Source organism: Scyliorhinus canicula, chromosome 15, assembly GCF_902713615.1.
Source record: "Scyliorhinus canicula chromosome 15, sScyCan1.1, whole genome shotgun sequence".
In the NCBI taxonomy this organism is placed as follows: domain Eukaryota; kingdom Metazoa; phylum Chordata; class Chondrichthyes; order Carcharhiniformes; family Scyliorhinidae; genus Scyliorhinus; species Scyliorhinus canicula.
The window spans coordinates 98,785,406-98,804,821 of NC_052160.1; the positions used below are offsets into that span (position 1 = coordinate 98,785,406).

Consider the following 19,416-nt stretch of genomic DNA (forward strand, 5'->3'; position numbering starts at 1 on the left):
CAGTAAAATTTCTGGAAACTCTCATAAATCTCACAAATTACACCATTAGTTTGCATGAGTGGCAAAGAAATCGCATTTCAGATAACAAAAATACATTTCAAATGCTGGAAATTTGAAATGAAGACACGGCTGGAAATACACGGCAGATCCAAGCATCCGAAAAGGTTTTGGATGAAGATCCTTTATCACAACTGGTGCCTTCTTAATGAAATTAGTACATTCCTGTTCCTTCATAAATATTTTCAGTGGTACTTGAATATTCTGAATGTTTCAGGGCATCTTTAAATCTGGATTATGAGCTTCTGCGTGCCTCTTGTTTGGGGATGCATTATACTGAGCCAAACTGCTCAGGAAGATCCAAAATTATTAAGTTGTGTAGGGTTAACTGATTTTAATTGAGACAACATCAGGGAAGGAACAATTAGCTCATTCTCCCTTGGAGAAGGGGTCTCAGCTTCTGATCCGTATCCTTAAATACCAACTATTTATATTATGCCGTGCCTTGAACATAAGATGGATTCCATGGAAAGAAAGGAACTATTGAGCATACATGAACTTGGTCAAAGAGGTGAAGTTTAAAGAGGAAAGGGGAATTAAGGAGGGAACATTGCTAGAAAGTGCATGTATGTGGATGTTGAGGGCTTCAGGACCAAGTAGCCTGTCTTGAATGAAGTACAAGAGAGCTCCTGGTGCCAGTGGAGCAGAACCCTCGTAAACGTCGGCATCCCGAGGGAAGGAAGCAAAAAATATGGAAAACTAAAAGCAGGGAAACCAAAATCACTGCCACGTAAAAGGGAATTTTCCAATTGGTGAAGTTCTCTTTGGTCAAACTCCTACCACCAGAAGGCACTGAAACATTCTTTCCATGGGAAAGATTCATTTTCTGTAGCATTTGTTGCTGAGTACCAGACTATTGCACATGATAAAGGCTTCCGAGGTAAGCAAATAACAAATTGGTTATCTCAACCTGGGAGCGTCCTGTACCTCACGGTTCATACAGGATTCCACCACCTTCTAGTGCGACCTAAACCTAGGGGCTGGTTCAGCTCACTCGGCTAAATCGCTGGCTTTTAAAGCAGGCCAGCAGCACGGTTCGATTCCCGTACCAGCCTCCCCGGACAGGCGCCGGAATGTGGCGACTAGGGGCTTTTCACAGTAACTTCATTGAAGCCTACTCGTGACAATAAGCGATTTTCATTTCATTTCATTTTTTCACCTTGGCACCCACTTTCGATCTCGACGGCAGGTCAGCCCAGCATTTCAAAACCTGGCCAAAGTTTCGAATCGATATTAATACACATTCTATTCCCTGCTCCGATAACTGAATAACAGTAGATAAACGAACTAAAGACACAATTTAATTGGCTGAGACAGTGGGTATCAGTGCATGATAAACGCTTGCATTCCAAAAGTGATTGCTATCAGCTATTGATTATAAGAAACATTCCAGTGTGGGTTATGCTGGAATAGGGGACTGCGAGCTGATTATACAAGACACCCAGTTACCTCTTGACCTCCTATTATTCCTGAGTGATCATTATTTATCTTCTCGTTGTACAGTAAATGTGCTTAAAAAACAAGGTTTGCTTGCTAGTCATTTACAGATTTTTGTGTCATGTTTGCCCTGAACCTTCTTTCATCCCAGTACCGAATATGATGTAAACATTTAGTATTTTCTGAGCATGCCAGGAATTTTAATGTAAACTTTCGAAGATATTCTTCATTTTCTCCCCTCGAGCACGCTCAGCTGTGAGAGTGTTTATATTTGTAAGGAGCTCTAGATATCAAGGAGCACTGCACTGGCATTAGGCCAAGACCATATCAAATCACAGCGAGCAGGGAAACAGGGCCCAAACAGAAATTGCAGTATCCGCAGGGGTAATTCAGCTTGCGGCATTAGCAGAGTTAGATAATGTGTAGCATGTGCAAAGCTGCATTAATGTCCAGTACTCAAATGGTTAAATTAGTGCAGTTTGTGCAGAATCAGCCATGCCCAAAGTCCACAGAGAGTTAAATTAGAGTGCCATACTTGCAAATTACATCGTAAGAGTTTTGAGAAAGCACTTTGAGCAAAGCATTAACCTGACTTTTCTCTCCACAGATGCTGACTGACCACCTGCTTGTTTCCAACATTTTCTATTTACGTTTCAGATTTCTAATATTTACATTTTCTTTCTCTTATTTAAGTCAGAGCGACTGCTGGATTCCTTCATTTTTTCCCCCAATGAAATTATCCACCGCTGCTGTTAATATCTGTACAAGAAAAACTGTAGACGATTGATATAATGTTGGATTATACATTTGAACTCTTGTGGGTCAGCCTGTGTAAATAGTTTTCATGTGTGTATTATGGAACATGATCTTGTGCAACAGTGAGTTTGAAATGCTGTAATAAATTAGTTCTCGAGGCTTAAAATAACATTGACAAATGCTTTAAAGGGAGAATCTATTTACCTTTTTCATGCACAAGTACAATGTGTAGTTGTGATGGGGAGGTAATCAGCATTTGGATACTACATTGTCACCAATGTCTGGTCTTCACTTCCAGGCACAGGAGACTGGAATCCCTTTGGTAAAAATAAAGGTTGCTGCTTCACTCAATGTCAGGGGCTGAAAGGTTCACCTTTGACTCCAATACAGTGGAACATTACTGGATAAAACACATTGTTGCAACTCCCTCTTGTGTGGAAATAACATTTTTTAGTATCATGTGAAGCTGTTCTATTTCATCCTGTTAAACACTGAGCTCCAGTAGTGACAGTAGTATTGAGATAAAGGTGTAAAAAAGTGCCGTATGTTGAGGAGTGAACAGCTGAGTCTTAGTGCTTCCAGTGCACTGACACGCAGTACCGACCGGTGAGATTCAGATAGTAAGATCTCACAGAAACTCTGCCTATGTCTGTCCAAAGTGCCTGTGCCAGGACTGTTGACATGAATCAGAAAACTCAGGACTCCGGATTTTGTTTGTATTTGGGATGTGAGGAAGGTCAAGGAGGATGCGTTTATTGCCCGTCTATGGTTGCCTTGAGAAGGTGATTGTGAGCCTCCTCGTTGAACACTTCTATCCTTCAGCCAATGAAGAAACTCCAGGATTTTGATTCAGTAACAATGCAGGAACGATGATACATGTCCAAGTCAGGATGGTTGGTGGCATGGAAAGACCTTGAAGATGAAAGTGTTCTCATGATCTTGGTGATAGAAGTGTAGAGGAAGGAGGTGCTGAGGAGTAAGCTTGCCAAGTTGCTGCTTTACTTCCAGCATATACTATGGCCATAATGTGGGCATTGATAGAGGCTGGATATTTAGCCTCATGTCAGGAGCACCAGCTGGATATATTGCTCTGTCCTGAATGGCAGAGAGCTTCTTTAATGCTGTTGCAGCTGTACCTATCCAGGCAAATGGTGAGTATTCCATCCTATAGCTTAATTGAGCCTTGTAGACATTGGGGAGGTTTTGAGGATTCAAGAAGTGATCCACTTATGATCACCTCAGCCCTGCCTTTGTAACCAAAATATTGATATGACTGGCCCAGCTTTTGAGTAGTGGTGATTTGGCAATATTGGCACAGTCAAATGATAGGGAAAGGTGAGTGGAGTTTTTCTTATTTGCGATGGTCATTACCTAGTACTTATGGCATGAATATTGGCTGTTAACCAAAGCCTGGATGTTTTACAGGTTTTGCTGTAGGGTGGCATGAACTGTTCTGTCATCTGAGAAGTTATGAATGAAGTTGAATACTATTGAGTCATTACTCCTGGCCTTATGATGAAGAGAAGGTGATTGATGGAGCAACTGAAGATGGTTGAACCAAAGGGACATTGCCCTAGCGAACTTCTGCGCTCATGACCTGAGGTCATGATGCTTGACCATCTTTTACATGTTTTCCCCGGCACTTCCATTTTTGCTAAATCTTCTTGGTGCCATACCAAGAAACATACTTGGTGCCTTGATGTCTACAGATCAATAAAGAAAGACTTGCATTTCCCTCGCACTTCACACAACCACCTGGATGTTTCAAAGTACTTTACAGTCAACGAAGTAACTTTTCTTTGAATGAAAGATGTATAATATAGAAATTCAAGACAATGATAAGGTTTGGAGCTAAATGGTTCCTTTGAAGTCCAAGCTGAGCACAGATAGGTAGGTTATTGGTGACCCGCAGTCACTGGATGGCAGAATTAATGACCCTTTGCATCACTTTACTGATGATTACAAGGAGGCTCACATGGCAGTAATTGACAGTGTCAGATTTGTGAATAGGCCATATGCTGTCCTGGGCAATTTTGCATACTGTTAGTTATCAGTGTCCTAGCTCCACTATATGAGTTCAGTAGGGGTGCAGCTCAATGCACATGTCATTTGAAACTAAACAAATGAACTGATGTAGAAGCGGTTTGAGTATAGATGGGAAATGATAAAGGCACGAGTTACTTGTGGGAGTGGTGTGCAGGCCCTCAAACAGTACCCACACAGCAGGACAGAGTATAAAGGAACAAATAATGGGAGCTTGTCAGAAAGGGGGATGTTCATCTCCATATGGACTGAAAAATCAGTTGTGCAAAGATAGCCTAGATGAGGAGTTGATAGAATGTATTCAGGATAGTTTCTTCGATCAGCACTTTCTGCGGCCAACCAGAGGGCAGGCTACACTAGACCTGGGATTATGCAAGGAAATAGGATTACTTGCTGACCTCGTAGTGAAGGAGCCCTAGGTAGTCAGGGCCAATTCTCTGCACCAATTCTCTTAAACAGCATTCTAGTAGGCCCACTCCCCTGCCCTATCCCCGTAACCCTACTTAACCTGCACATCTTTGGACACTAAGGGGCAATTTATCATGGCCAATCCGCCTAACCTGCACATCTTTAGACTGTGGGAGGAAGCCAGAGCACTCGGATGAAATCCATGCAGACATGGGGAGAAAGTACAAACTCCACAGAAGTTTTCCCAAGGCTGGAATCAAACATGGGTCCCTGACTCTGTTGGGTAGTAGTGCTAACCACCACAAGTAATATCCAAGAAATAGCGATAAATGAGGAAATGGAAGGAAGGGAGGAACTTAAGAAAATTATAATCAATAGGTAAGAAGCACGGAGCAAATTGTTGGAACTGTGGTTGACATGTTTCGCAGTCCTGATGGACTTCATCCTAGGGTCTTAAAAGAAGCGTTAGTGAGATAGTTGATGCATTAGTTTAATTCCCTAGGTTTGGGGAAGGTTCCAAAAGATTGGAAAATAGCAAATGGAACTCATTTATTCAAAAAGGGAGGGAGACAGAAAGCAGGAAACCACAGGTCAGTTAGCTTAACTTCTATCATGGGAAAAATGTTTGAAGCTATTATTAAAGACGCTGTATTAGGGCACTTAGATTAATTCAGGGTAATCCGGCAGAGTCAACATGGTTTTGTGAGAAGGAAATTATGGGCTGGATTCTTCTGCCCTGCCACAGGCAGGACTCAGACAATGGAGAAGTCCATTGACCTCGGGCGGGATTCGCCGGGCAGACGCAGCTGGAAACCCCAGCCCTATGTTTAACCAATTTATTGGAACTCTTTAAAGGAGTCACATATGCTATGGATAAAGGGGAACTAGTGGATCTACTGTACTTAGATTTCCAGAAGGCATTTGCAAAGGTGTCACATCAAAGTTAATTGTGGAAAATAAAAGCTCATGGTGTTGGTGGAACATATTAGCATGGATAGAAGAATGACAAGTTAACAGCAAACAGAGGGTAGGCACAAATGGGTCATTTTCTGGTTGGCAAGATATGATGAGTAGTATGACATGGGGATCAGTGCTGGCGACTCAACGTTTTACAGTTTAGATAAATGACTTGGATGAAGGGATCACGGGTATGGTTGCTAAATTTGTGATGATACAAAGATAGGTAGGAAGACAACTTAGGGAGACTACGAAGGGATATAGGTAGGTTAAGTGAGTGGGTAAAGATCTGGCAAATGGAATACAACATGAGGAAATGTGAAATTGTCCATTTTGGCAGGAAGAATAAAATTAAGCTTATTATCTAAATGGAGAGAGACTGCAGAACTCTGAAATGCAGACGGATTTGGGTGTCCTAGTGCATGAATCATAAAAGGTACAGACAGTAATTAGGAAAGTTATTAGAATGTTATTGTTTATTGCGAGGAGAATTCAATATAAGGTAGGAAGGTTATGCTTCAATTATATAGGGCATTGGTTTGGCCACATCTGGAGCACTGTGTACACTATTCCTTATTTCAGGACGGATGTGAATACAGAAGGTTAACCAGACATGAAATGGGCGGGTTGTATTTTGAGGAAAGATTGGACCGATTAGGCTTGGATTCGCTAGAGTTTAGACGAGCAAGAGGAAACCTGATTGAAACATACAAGATCCTAAGGGGTCTTGACGGGGTGAATGTGGAAAGGATGCTTTCTCTTGTGGAAGACTCCAGAACTAAGAGTCACTGTTTATAAATAAGGGGCTGTCTATTTTAGACAAATATGAGAAGTTCTTTCTCTCAGAAGGTTGTGAGTCTTTGGAATTCTCTTCCTCAAAATCAGAATCTTCGAATATTTTTAAAACAGAGGTAAGTAGATCCTTGATAAGCAAGGGGTTGAAGGCTTAACAGGAATAGGCGGAAATATGGAGTTGAGGTTACAATCAAATCAGCTATGATTTTATTGAAGGCAGAACAGGCTCAAGGGGCTGAGTGGCCTGCTCTTAATTTGTATGGTGCACAGGTTTTCAGTACTGTATCTGAAGGATTGCCTGGCCCATCCAGAATAAACCAAATTTGCTGGGTACTAGCCTCTATGATGGTGGGAATTTTCTGGAAGGGGGTGGGGTGGGGAGTGGGGAGTGTTTGGGGGGGGGGGGGGGGGGGAGAGAGAGAGTTGAATCATACTTGTGGCCAAAAGTACTTGCAAATACTTTTGGTGGGATCTTCCAGCCCCTTCTGCTGGTGGCATCTTCCGGTCCCGCCGAAGTGAATGGGGATTTAAATGGACTACCATATCCGCCGCGAGTAAACTCATTGTGCCGGGGATTGAAAATCTCGGTGTTTGTCTCATGTAAAATTGCTGGTCCGCTCCACAGTTTAAAGATGTCCATGGAACCTCCTCCTCCTATTTCCTGCCTGAGTGTCCATTACCATTCCTGACTGGACGTTGTAGGATGACTGAGCCTTACTCTGATTTGTTGGTTCTGGGGCCATTTAGCTATATTGATATCCTGAACTTTGATGCTTAACATGCGAATAGAACCATGTTGCAGCTTCATTGGGTTCGTACCTCATTTTGGTGTTGCTCCTGGCAGACCCTTCAGCGCTCTTTGTTTAACCAGGATTGGCTTCATATTCATAGTTTGATGGTGATGAATGTGTGAGAGGTATCCCACCTAACACAGACACATTCTCACAGCTGTGCACTGGACTTGGTTAACGATGGTAGAATCAAGCCACATTTTAAGGTAGGCATTGAAACCGCCTACAGGGTACATTTCGTTCCTTTATTTCTCTCAAGACTTTCTTCAAATGTTGCTCAACATGGAGTACAGATTTTCCCCTTGAGTTGAGGCAATAGGTGGTAATCAGCAGGAATACTCCTTGACCACGGAGGAGTCTTTAGACGAGTCTAGCACCAATGTTGAGCATTCCCAAGGTTAAACGTGTCAAACAGTTTTACTGGCCTCCCGCCTCTGGTTAGTTCATTTTGTTGGTGGGCAGGACATATGTTGGGATGCCAATGTCGTCATATGTAGGCCAACCGTTAGACATGTCTGTTGAGGTGCTGACATTGAAGAGCCACATAATACACCATGCGACTATACAGACTCCAAGCCTTAGTCAGTCAGAAATTGTATATTGTCTGTTTGCCCAATGTGAGCTTTATTTTCCCCATTGAATGGTTCTTCAGGTGAAAGAGGTGTTGAAGAAAGCCACTCATATGGCCACTAACTTTTCCCTTTCTCGTAGCATGAAGGTGCTGCAGTAAGCGTAGAGTAGGCAGAAAATCCAATGGTTGGGCAGAGTGCTTTGTAATCTGAGCATTACGGAGTCAACTGGGTGGTGCGGTTGGTTAGATACCAGCCTTTCACCTCTGGGACCCGAGTTCAAAATCCAACACAAAAATGATGCAATGAATCTCTCTCCTGTCAAAGAGAAAAATTGTTGCTTGTAATTGATGTTGGTCTTCTGAGGTTGGTTGATGCATATTGTCGGATATCCTTACCCGATTACTGGTTTCCCCGTGCTATTTTCCCTCACTTTGATAGTGATGGCAAAAAGCTACAGCTGAACTAAAAAAAAATAGAGCAATGTGAAATGGCCTCCATGAATGCTTGTGGCTTTACTCTGTTCTGGACGCATGGGATTTATGATTATTGGGATCGGTGTAGTCCAAGATGATGAAATACAGATGGGATTTTTGTTTTATTGGAATGTATGTCTGGAGGCTAATGAACCAGCACAGAATACTGGAGACTTGAAGGTGGATTAATATGCTGGAGTTCTCCTTAATTATCTTTGGAGATCAGAAAGTTTGTAATGCAAATGCATGTATGGGGTTGAATGAGTGATAGATTGTGAAAAGAGCTGTTTTGGATTGAAATGGATGGCTAATTTTATTCTATACTTTGTGCATTCTTCACAAAACTACTTAAAGATTCCTTTCAAAGAAAGGGCGAAGATGTGTGGAAGAGTCTATTTTTCTTCAAGGGGAGATGGTTTGGAGAGGAAGACGAGAAAGGAGAAGCCCTTATCCTTCGAAAGCAGACACTTTGGAACAGAGAATCTCCAGAGATTAATGTCACAAATGTTTGTTTTCACTAGCCAATAATGGCTTTCAAACCGCGGCAAGGTGGAATCCATGGACACCAGCAAGAAGGCAGTCATCTCTTTTTTTTGGGGAGAATCCACAAGTATTTTTTAAAACTTTATTGTGTCCTTTAAAAGTGGTTAATAGATTGGAATCAGGATTTCCCCAGCACTGACTGCCATATTTGGTTGATATTTTCATACATGTCCCTGACTGCTTTCTAGATTCAATAAAAATGCTTTCTCATCAATCAGTCTCAGTCATGAAGAAGCGTCCAGAACGTTAACGTGCGTTTTATTTTGCTCTGCAGCTGCTGACTGACCTGCTGTGTTTTTACAGCATTGTTGGGGTCTATTTAGTCCTGCGTAGTGTTGAGGTCAGGTCAGTGTGGTGGCATCGCTTCCCATTCTTCAAGAGCATCTGAAAGAAAAGGGCCACGAGTTTGGCTGTGACCCTCAATGGGCAATCTTGACCTAGCTTCTCCTGACAAGAATGCCGTCCTACCTTCCCCTATATTAAATGCTGATTATGTTGCTGTACATTCCCTGCGTATTCTGTTTTCAGTTCAACTCTGGGAAAGAACAGGGGAGTGGGACTAATTGAAAAGATCATTCTTCAAAGAGACCGGTGATCCCATTCTGTGCTGGAGGAACCTAGTGATTTCCAGGCTTTGTACTTTTATTAATCCTACAACATTTAATACAATCTGATTGCTTTTAAAAGTGAGGTCTACATTTTAGGCTTAGGAAATAAAAGAGAATGAGGTTTGAAACATGCCATGCAATGGATATAGTCTCTTTAATGGAATCCCCTTTGAAGCCTGCATGTTTAGATAACTGGTGAGCAGGAGTTAGTGGTAATCACCCAGAGAAATGCCTTTAGGTTGAAAAATTACATTAAGACTTGAATGTTTATGACTGTAGCCCTCTGGGTCTGTAGAAGCAGATCTGTACCAGCTGCTTGTTCACTGAGCTGAAGTTTATCTGAAGAATTCTTTAAGACTGGGGTTTTATCAGATCCTTAAAAAAATAAATAAGAGGACAAGATAACACTGCAGGGATCACAACTGATAGCTTTCCACCTATAGAGTTGAACAACAAAGGATTATATTATGTCACGCTTTGAATGCAGTGAAAGATCCCAAAGCATCAGTTGAAGATTGAGAAATGAAAGAAGAAGGGTTAAAGGAGGTGACCGAGAGCACGATTCTGAGAAGGCCTTTGGACGGAGAGGAGAAACACAGAAATACAGCAAGGGCTTAAGTAGACTGTTCCAGAGGGTCAGAGACAAATTACTGATGGCTTTGCAGCTGAAAGTGGAACCAATCAAAGGGAGGATGTGAAAGAAAAACTGCACAACTATAGAATCTCAGCTTGTGTGAAGTAACTAAGCTGGGGAGGGGCTGATGCCATGGAGAGATCTGTCGATGAGAAACTTGAAAGGAAAGCAGATAGAAATTCAGTGAAGATTGGCAGGCACAAGAACAGTGGCGGAATGGTGCAGAGATTTGGATAAACTGACATTTCTACCGTTTGAAATCCAAGAGTTTAAGGAGGAGAGCACTTGAGTGATTATATCCGAATGTGGCAAAGTGAACATCAGTAGAGATGATGTACAAGTGGGGGAGGGTAATGTTGGGCTGGTGGAAATTGGTGGCCTTGACAGTGGCTTCCAGCCACCTTAACCTTGCTCACATGATAATCAGCGAGGACACCTAAAACAGCACTCTGCCCTAACGAGGTACTGAGCACTCGACTTACTGCCAGTTGTCTCGCTGGACGGTAATAACCCACCAATCACCTCTCTGTATTGCCACAGACTGTACCTACAAATATCGTTCCCTCCTGTACGATCATTGCTGAGCAGTTACTACAGTAACACCCTGCAGGTCCTGCGCCTGTGTACAGAGCCTTTCTGTGCTTCAGCCAAAACTGGGTTATTTCTTGTGTAACATAGTCTAATTGAGGTAGACTGAATATAGTTCTTGTAAGTGACTATGGGCAGTAGTTAACTGAAGGATTCTAACATTGTTCTCCTTTTTAAGGGGAACTGTAGCCTTAACTTTATTCCCTCAATTTTCCTTTTCGAAGAAAGTTATTTTCTCCTCCTCCTACTCTCCGTTCTCTGCCAGAATCATCACAACGCAGATTAGATACTGATCCTTATAATGATTGTCAAGTCAAATTGAAAATAACTTATTAATTGTCCTTTTTTTTTGTCATTTTTCCTTCCTGTAAGGAAGCATTTTAACAGAAGATTTTGAAGAATAATTATCTATTGAAAATTGTATCATCTCAATTCTGTGTCTGAGCCATTTAATTCCTCTCTCTCTCTCTCTCTCTCTCTGTGAACCTGCATGTATTATGTATTTGTAAGGTACAGAGGGGTATTTTTGTCAAGTTGAACTATGCCTCTTAATTAAGGCTGCAGAGGCCCACAAGGGGTAACGTTCAACCAGAAAAAGTGTTTCTTTGGAAAAGTGTTTAAACTCTGCCCGGAAGTTATATTATTTTAACTTTAGTATTGACTGTTTTAAGGTTTATGATTTTCTTTTTGGTTTAAAATTTCTCTTTTGGCTTCTGACGATTTCAACAACACACTGGTGTCATGATAGGTATTGATATAAAGGAACCAATGTGAACATACTTCTCAACTAGATTAAAAATTAAACAGAATAATAATAAATGCTCCTCACCGGAAGCCTACACAATGTCGTTGGTGCAGCTACAGGATAACAAAGTGGAGAATAAGATTAATAAGAAGGAACCAAAAATTTCCCGGTCTGAGCATTCCTTCTGAGTGATAATTGACGTTTTGTCTTGTATTGTCATATAACAGAAAATTAGAGTTTAACGTCCAGGCCCAGTATTATTTCAATTTTTCATTAATGCAATGCTTTACATATTTTTAGGCTCCTATCGTAGAACAGCTGGGTTGTGTTTGTTACTGCAAGATAATGCTAAGAATCTGCAGCTGACAGTTATTTTTTTATATATAAATTTAGAGTACCCAATTCATTTTTTTCCAATTAGGGGCCAATTTAGCGTGGGCAATCCACCTACCCTGCACATCTTTCGGATGTGTGGTGAAACCCACGCAAACACAGGAAGAACGTGTAAACTCCACACGGAGAGTGACCCAGAGCTGGGATCGAACCTGGGACCTGAGGCTGCAGGGCTAACCCACAGCTGACAGTTCTTGTAATATGTATTTATTGATCTCTGTAGATTTAATTTCAAAATAATTTTGACCCCTGCTGCCTAGCCAGGGCTGCCATTATTTCAGTGTGACAGGACTGCAGTTACCTGTTGAGCCCTTCTACATCTTGGCCATGTTTCCCAGAGAGCACGTGGTACGACGAGGCCTACGCTAGGTAGACTTTGGCACCGTGTCTGGGAAGGGGAAGTTAAGTCATCAAAATAGAAAATGCTGAAAATACTCAGCAGGGCAGACAACGCCTTTCGAAAGAAACAGCGTCAATGTTTCAGGTCATTGATCCTTTCACTTCTGTGTTCTGATGAAGGGTTTTAGACCTGAAATATTCTCTCTGGATGGGATTTTCCAAGTCCCCCCCATGATGTGTTTTGCAGTGGCGGGATCTTCCAGCCCCGCCACTGTCAGTGGGTTTCCCCATTATTTGCACCCTCCCCCGCTGAGGAACCCGTGACGGGACCAGAAGATCCCGCCGGCGGGAACAGCCTCAGTTTCTCTCCGTAGTGGCTGCCAGACCTGCTGAGTAATTCAGCAGTTTCTGTTTTCATTTCAGATTTCCAGCATATGCAATACTTTGTTTTTGTGAAGCTGGGTGGCCAATTTATTTCTTAATCCTTAAAGAAAATCATATCTTCGCGCAATGAACAAGGGTGGGATTCCCCCGTCCCCTAGCCGCGTGTTTCTCGGCAGCGCGCTGTTCATTGGCAGCATGATTCTATCCTCTGGCCATTGGGCGATGGTATTTCCCATTGAAACCACCCCACACTGCCACAAAGCCCGCTGGCGAGGGTGTGCTGCCCGGCAGGAAAAGTGAATCGCCGGATAATTCCAGTCATTTTTTTTTAACCTAAATTGGACATAATGGGCTTATGAAAGATAAGCTGGGCCAGTAAGAGTAGGAAAAGCTCCCGGTCTCTGCCGAGTCAGAGAATTTCCTCTGGGTCGGTGGGCAAGGGGTTTGGGGAGCTGGGGAGGAGTAGTTGGAATCATTCAGGATTCCTGCTCTGGATAGTTTCCCATCAAGTTCTGCTGGAAGTGCTCATGTGGATCTGGGAAGAAAGCTGAGCTGGACTACGGTAACCAGATGCACACACACAGGCAGACACACACAAGGAAATCCAACAGACTGCTGGCACACATTAAGAATGCCCGTTTGGATGAGACATTGAGGAATCCCCTACACTTATTGAACCTGGTTACAGTAAAACTCACTGCCTTCAGGGTAGAGAGTGATTAGTAAGAAAAAGACCAAAAAAGGTCCAAAATGGAATGTAAGTAATTTGTGCATTGATTGATAACAGACTTTAATGTTCATCTTGTCTGCACTCAGTATTGATCCCTCGACATAATATCTAAGCGGCATTAGAATGATTTACTATTATTTATGGTCTCTCTCTTATTGATGTTCCCTTGCAGAAGGAATGAATTGTATGAATAAAAACCATGGATGCGCTCACATTTGTCGAGAAACTCCAAAGGGAGGAATTGCCTGTGAATGTCGACCCGGATTTGAACTCACAAAGAACCAACGGGATTGCAAATGTAAGTCCCAACATATACCTGTGTGTCACTTTGAGCTGAGTAAGCAGATTCAGAGTGTTAACGATCCTATCCCAGGAGTGAACTGTGTGCTGGAGGTACTGGGTGACTCTCTGTGATGTGATATTTATTTCCTTGATTGTAACTGGTCGATTAACGCAAGGAATGAGGCTTGGAGAATTATAATCTGCCTCACAAGTGGAATCGAAAATATATCTGAAGGCCCTCCCAGTAGGTCAGTAGAGGTTTTGAGAAATTGGGTCCATGTTTGATCTCAGCTGAGTGGTGGGGGGGGGGGGGGGGGGGCGCTTGGCAGGGGGAAGGGGGGAGCACTGTCCAGACACAATGTGCTCTTGCAATTGATAGTGTGCCTGGGCCAGAGTCCTGATAAATAATTAACCAGCATTCGCACTTATCATTCCATTCCAGCCATCCCTGCTGCCCTAGCTGTGTATGTTGAGGACTGGTGCAGATCAGAGCTCTCTTATAATGCTTTTAGCTGTTAAGTGGTCTGTGAACTCTCTGATAAAGCTCACATGAGAATAATGGCCATTTGGTCAATGTATCAGCACCTTCAAAGGAGCAGAGGAGAAAACTGGTAAATGGAATCGATGTAACCATTTCGGGAAAAGAAAGCATCTGCTTGATACTCCATTTATCTAGATTTCTGCAGTGGGACCCATCAGAGTCTTGGATACACCTGATGCCATTCTAGTTTGCATTATTAAAGAAGTAGGACTTCAGCACAGTCTTTAGAATATTACCAGGCTTAAAGGCTTGAAAAGACAAATCGCACAAACTATCTCCTTGACATTAGAAGGTTCACGCTGATGTAATCAAGTTTTAAACAATTATTTAGTGAAGAAATCCAGGACATAAAATCTTAAACTTTGAGTCATGACATTTAGGTGTGAAATCGGGAATCACTTTTTTATCTGAAGGGCAGTAGAAATCTGAAGCTCTCTTCCCCAAAAGGCTGTGGTTACCCTGGGGTTACTTGAAATTTCCAGCTCTGAGATGATAAGAGCTGAAATCTGGCCTCTTGCTCATCTCTGATTTTAATGCCGGCCGTACCTTCAGCTGCTGGGACCCTAAACTCTGATATTCCCTCCCTGACCATTTCCAACAATTTCTACTTTTTCTGCTTTTAACATGCTCCTTTAAACCTACATCATTGACCAAGCTTTTGGTCACCTGCCCTAATAAGATATTGCATGGTTCATTGTCAAACTTTGTTTGACAGCTCTCCTGTTGCCTAAGCTCCAAGATCAGCCATAGGGAAAGGTGTAAAGATACCCCCAAGGCTGCTGTAAAGCACGGAGCCATTAACACCACTGACTGGGAGGAGAAGGCTGTGGACTGCTCAGCATGGTTCTACCTGGTCCACAAGGCACAAGCCACTTTGAGGCTCAGTGACTGGACAGCAAGGCCGAACAATGGCATCAGAGGAAGGAGAGGAATCCCAGCCCGGGTCTGTGAATTCCACTTCCCTCACCCAACAACATGCCCCCACTGCGGAAGAACTTGCGGATCCAGAATCGGGATTTGAGGACTCACTAAGCCCAGACGCCATCCTCCATTTTGAGGGATCTCTGCTGTCGAAACCTCTCAAGAAAGGTTACAACATTAACGGCACTGTGAAGGTGCAAGCTGTTATGATGGCTTTTTATTTGGTACGGGATATGGATCAAAGATGGATAAATGAAGTTGAGATGCAAATCAACTGTGAACTAAACCAATGACTTGAGGAGCTTGAATGGTTGCTCCTGTTCCTACGTAAAATCTTTTCACCATCACAGCCAACCAAATTGAGTTTCATATTCCCTTTATTAAGAATTCTTTTTATAATGTTGTACATTTTGGCTGACTTCATGCAACATTGTTGTTAAAGCTAAAAAGAACAAAATTTTAAAAATGACTGCTCGTGTCAGACACCAAAATAAGAATTTAAAAATGTGGGAAATGTACACCAGGTTAATCATAGCCTGGGCAGAGGGAGATAAGAACAGAATTTTGACAAAGGGTCTACACCTGAAACATTAATCTATAGTCACCCGTGACGACAATCTGCTGTATATACTAACATCTTCATTTGTAAAATTGAAGTCATCCGGTAGATATTTGCTAAGTCTGTCCCCATGGTCAATGTGCAATGCACAAAACAGCCAAAAATCTTAAATACTGACAGTCTTTGGGGATTGTGGGAGATGATTGAGGAAGGCAGTATTTTTCTAAATCACCACGTGCCTTCCCGGCATATCCACTGAACCTGCCGACTGGCCAATATGTTTATAGAACAGTACAGCACAGAACAGGCCCTTCGGCCCTCGATGTTGTGCCGAGCAATGATCACCCCACTTAAACCCACGCAACCCGTATCCCAACAATCCCCCCCATTAACCTTACACTACGGGCAATTTAGCATGGCCAATCCACCTAACCCGCACATCTTTGGACTGTGGGAGGAAACCGGAGCACCCGGAGGAAACCCACGCACACACGGGGAGGACGTGCAGACTCCACACAGACAGTGACCCAGCCGGGAATCGAACCTGGGACCCTGGAGCTGTGAAGCATTGATGCTAACCACCATGCTACCGTGAGGCCCCCCATGCTACCGTGAGTTATTATGTTGTTATTGGCCAGGAAAAGCAAGATACCAAAACGGGTGGGACCCATTGAGTACCAAGAAATACAAATACCTTGGGCATTCACAACCTTGGCCTTAGTTCAATTTTATTTTATAAACAGAAACTGCATCAAATAGAGGAACGGTTTGAGTGAAGGATGATAATGTATAAATACAGCGCAGGTTTACAAACACAAGTCGAGGAGTTTGCAGATGAATCGATGCAGCTGGGGTAAACTATGTTTTAGGTTTCTTTATCCCTAGGCCTGGTCACTGGTGTGGGAAAAATGCCAGTCTGGCACCTTTGCAGTGCCACCTGGGCACCCTGACAGTGCTGCTGCCAGTTGGAAGTGCCACCTGAGCACCTCGGCAGTGCCAGTCTGTCTCACAGGTGACACTGCCAAACTGGCAGTCCCAAGGTGCCCATGTGGCACTATCAAGGTGCCCAGGTGGTACCAGCAGTGTCAGGGTGCCATCCTGTCCAAAGGGCAAGCCACTGGGGCCTCCGTGCCTTGGGAGACACCCCCCCCCACCCACCCCCCCAGGAGTGCCATTCTATTTAGTCCCTGTTTGTGGAGACCAGGACTGAACGGCGCTTGCCCGAGGACTCCGAGGCAACAGGTTAGATCCCAACGTTTATGGATACCTCAAGGAAATGCATATTAGAGTCAGACAAGCTGTCTCATTCTAATATGCAAATTTGCAAAATAGGGATCTCATCCACAATGGGCAGGATTCTTCAGACCGTGAAGTCTCGTAAGACCACGTTAGACCTTAGGAGGTGTGGCGAGCCGAGTAAATCCTAGAAGAGGGAACTCCTGGCATCTACCAGCCGCACCGCGCTGCCTTTGGGCCCAGCTTGGCCGGTAGATCATGCCCGTAGTTTCTACAGAGGTTTTTGCTCCATCTAATCATTAAAAAAATGAAGTTATACCCTGAAAGGTAAAAATTCTCATAAATCCTGAATAATTATAGAGTGTAAGTTACAATTGCAGAGTGTCACAGCATCATACAGTGATGAACCATGAGTCGAATCCTAGGGCAGCATGGTGGTGCAGTGGTTAGCACTGCTGCCTCGCAGTGCCGAGGACCCGGGGTCAATCCTGGCCCCAGGTCTCTGTCCATGTGGAGTTTGCATATTCCCCCCATGTCTGCATGAGTCTCACCCCCATAACCAAAAAGATGTGCAGGTTAGGTGGATTGGCCACGCTAAATTGCCTCTTAATTGGAAAAAAGAATTAGGTACTCTAAATTTATTTTAAAATTGAATTGATCCTTATCCAGTCCCCTGGATAGCTTGGAAACTTTAATGAAATTACCTTCTAACTTTATAAATTATCTTGAATATGACCCTTGTTTGTGTAATATCACCTCATAATTCAATCTTTGGAGTCTCGGTATAATTCTGGTAAATTTATAATAATAAACTTTTTTGTGTCACAAGTAGGCTCACATTAACACAGCAATGATGTTTCGCATCATGTAAGGGGCCTCAGTGGGGGACATGCAGTTAAGGCGCACATGGCCCCGTTTTGTACACTAGGGAGCTCCGCTTGCCAGACTCCCAAGTGTAGCGAGGCCCGCTATTTCCCCCCCACCCAAACAACCGTGCAGGGCACCCCCGGCCCAATCACCAGCACTCAAAAATGTCAGCTTGGCATCATGGCAGTGTTAACCTGGCTGTGCCAGCTTGAAGTGCCACCTGGGTGTCAAGAGAGCACTGCCAGGGTGCCCAGGTGGCAGCAGCAGTGCCAGAGTACCACCCTATCCAAAGGGCAAGGAACTGGGAGACCCTCACGAATGCCATTCCCTCTGGTCCTGGTTTGTGGACACCCGTGCTGAACAGCACTCAGTCGAGGGCCCCGAGCGAAGGGGATAAATCCCAAAACCTTAGGTACCTCGGGAATCTGCACATTAAAGCGAGATTAGCTGTCTTGCTCCAACATGCAGATTTGCCAAAAAGTGATCCTACATCGCAACATCTCGCGTGATCGCCTTGGATCTCGCGAGGCGTTGTGAGTCAGGTAGATCCCGGAAGAAAGGTCTCTTGGCTTTTATCTGACATTTTTGGCGTGTAAAGCTGCTTTGCGGGTGGAGCGTGGCGATTGGATCACGCCCCTTATCTCTTTCGATGGCCATTGTTTTGAGCTTTTCCCCATTTAGAAATTACTCTATTGTAACCTTATTAGGATCAAAGTTGACCCCTTTACATTAAAATCCTGAAAGTGGGTCATCTGCCTGCCCGTTTGGGCTGTTTGATGCTGCATGGTTCAGGTAGACAGGATGAGGAAAATAATGAAACATGGTTCAAGTTTGGGGGGATTTAAAAGCTCTGATAATTTGTTGCAGAGTTGCGATGTTGACATTTGGGATGTGGGAATCCTGAGCCACAGAAGGAGTGAGGAGAAAGCATTACATTAAAGGAATGGTGCTCCTCACAACTATTTCAGAATTCCAAAGATTTTTCTGTGACAAAAGCGCATTAGACTGTTTTTCTTTTAATTGATAGGGAATGTGGTCCTCATTAAATCACAATTTTTAGAAAACTAGTAGTAATTTTTTTTGTGGAAAACAAAATAAACAAACAAAATCAGATTATATCAAATTTCTTTCTAACTGGTAGCATTTTTTTTAATGGAAAATAAAACAAACCAGCAAAAGAAACATTCCCGAGATGGTTTGCTTCCCAACTATAAAAGGCGATAGTTCTCTGCTATGGTTGGATAACGATCTCAAAACATGCTCTTTGACACATTTGTGAGGCTGGGGGTCAGTTAATCTAACCCGCTGGCATTTATCGAAAGTTAATCATGTGTTTTCTCTCTGTAGTGACGTGTAACTATGGAAACGGAGGGTGCCAGCACACGTGTGATGATACCGATCAAGGCCCTAAGTGCGGATGCCATCTGAAATTTGCCCTGCACTCTGATGGGAAAACATGCGTTGGTGAGTGGCTGGCTGAAAACTGAGATACACAAAAAAAAACACAAGAAATGGGGTCCTGGAGTTGAGCAATCTGATGTAATCAGTCAAGGAAATGGCTTGGATTTACAATTTCATACACCATTTCCACATATAATGGGAAACAGAGCTGGTTGGCGAAGTCTGCCAGAAATCTAAAGGCTAAGTTTGGATGGGCTCATAGATGTCAGGAGACGTTGAGGGTGGAGATCAGGTTAGGTGCTTGTGGGGGGAGTTGGAGGGAATCCAAAAGGGTGAATTGACTTGGAGGGTTTTTG

General features: G+C 43.3%; 1 protein-coding gene across 2 annotated transcripts in view; it reads left to right on the forward strand.

The window, feature by feature from the left end:
- The window catches only part of scube3 (signal peptide, CUB domain, EGF-like 3), a 413,853-nt gene that overhangs the window by 232,103 nt on the left and 162,334 nt on the right, over positions 1 to 19,416 (forward strand). For both annotated transcript variants that reach the window (XM_038819916.1, XM_038819917.1), the window contains exons 5-6: positions 13,426 to 13,551; positions 19,007 to 19,123. In XM_038819916.1, coding sequence (XP_038675844.1) covers positions 13,426 to 13,551; positions 19,007 to 19,123 — 243 coding nt within the window. The remainder of the gene's footprint in view (positions 1 to 13,425; positions 13,552 to 19,006; positions 19,124 to 19,416) is intronic.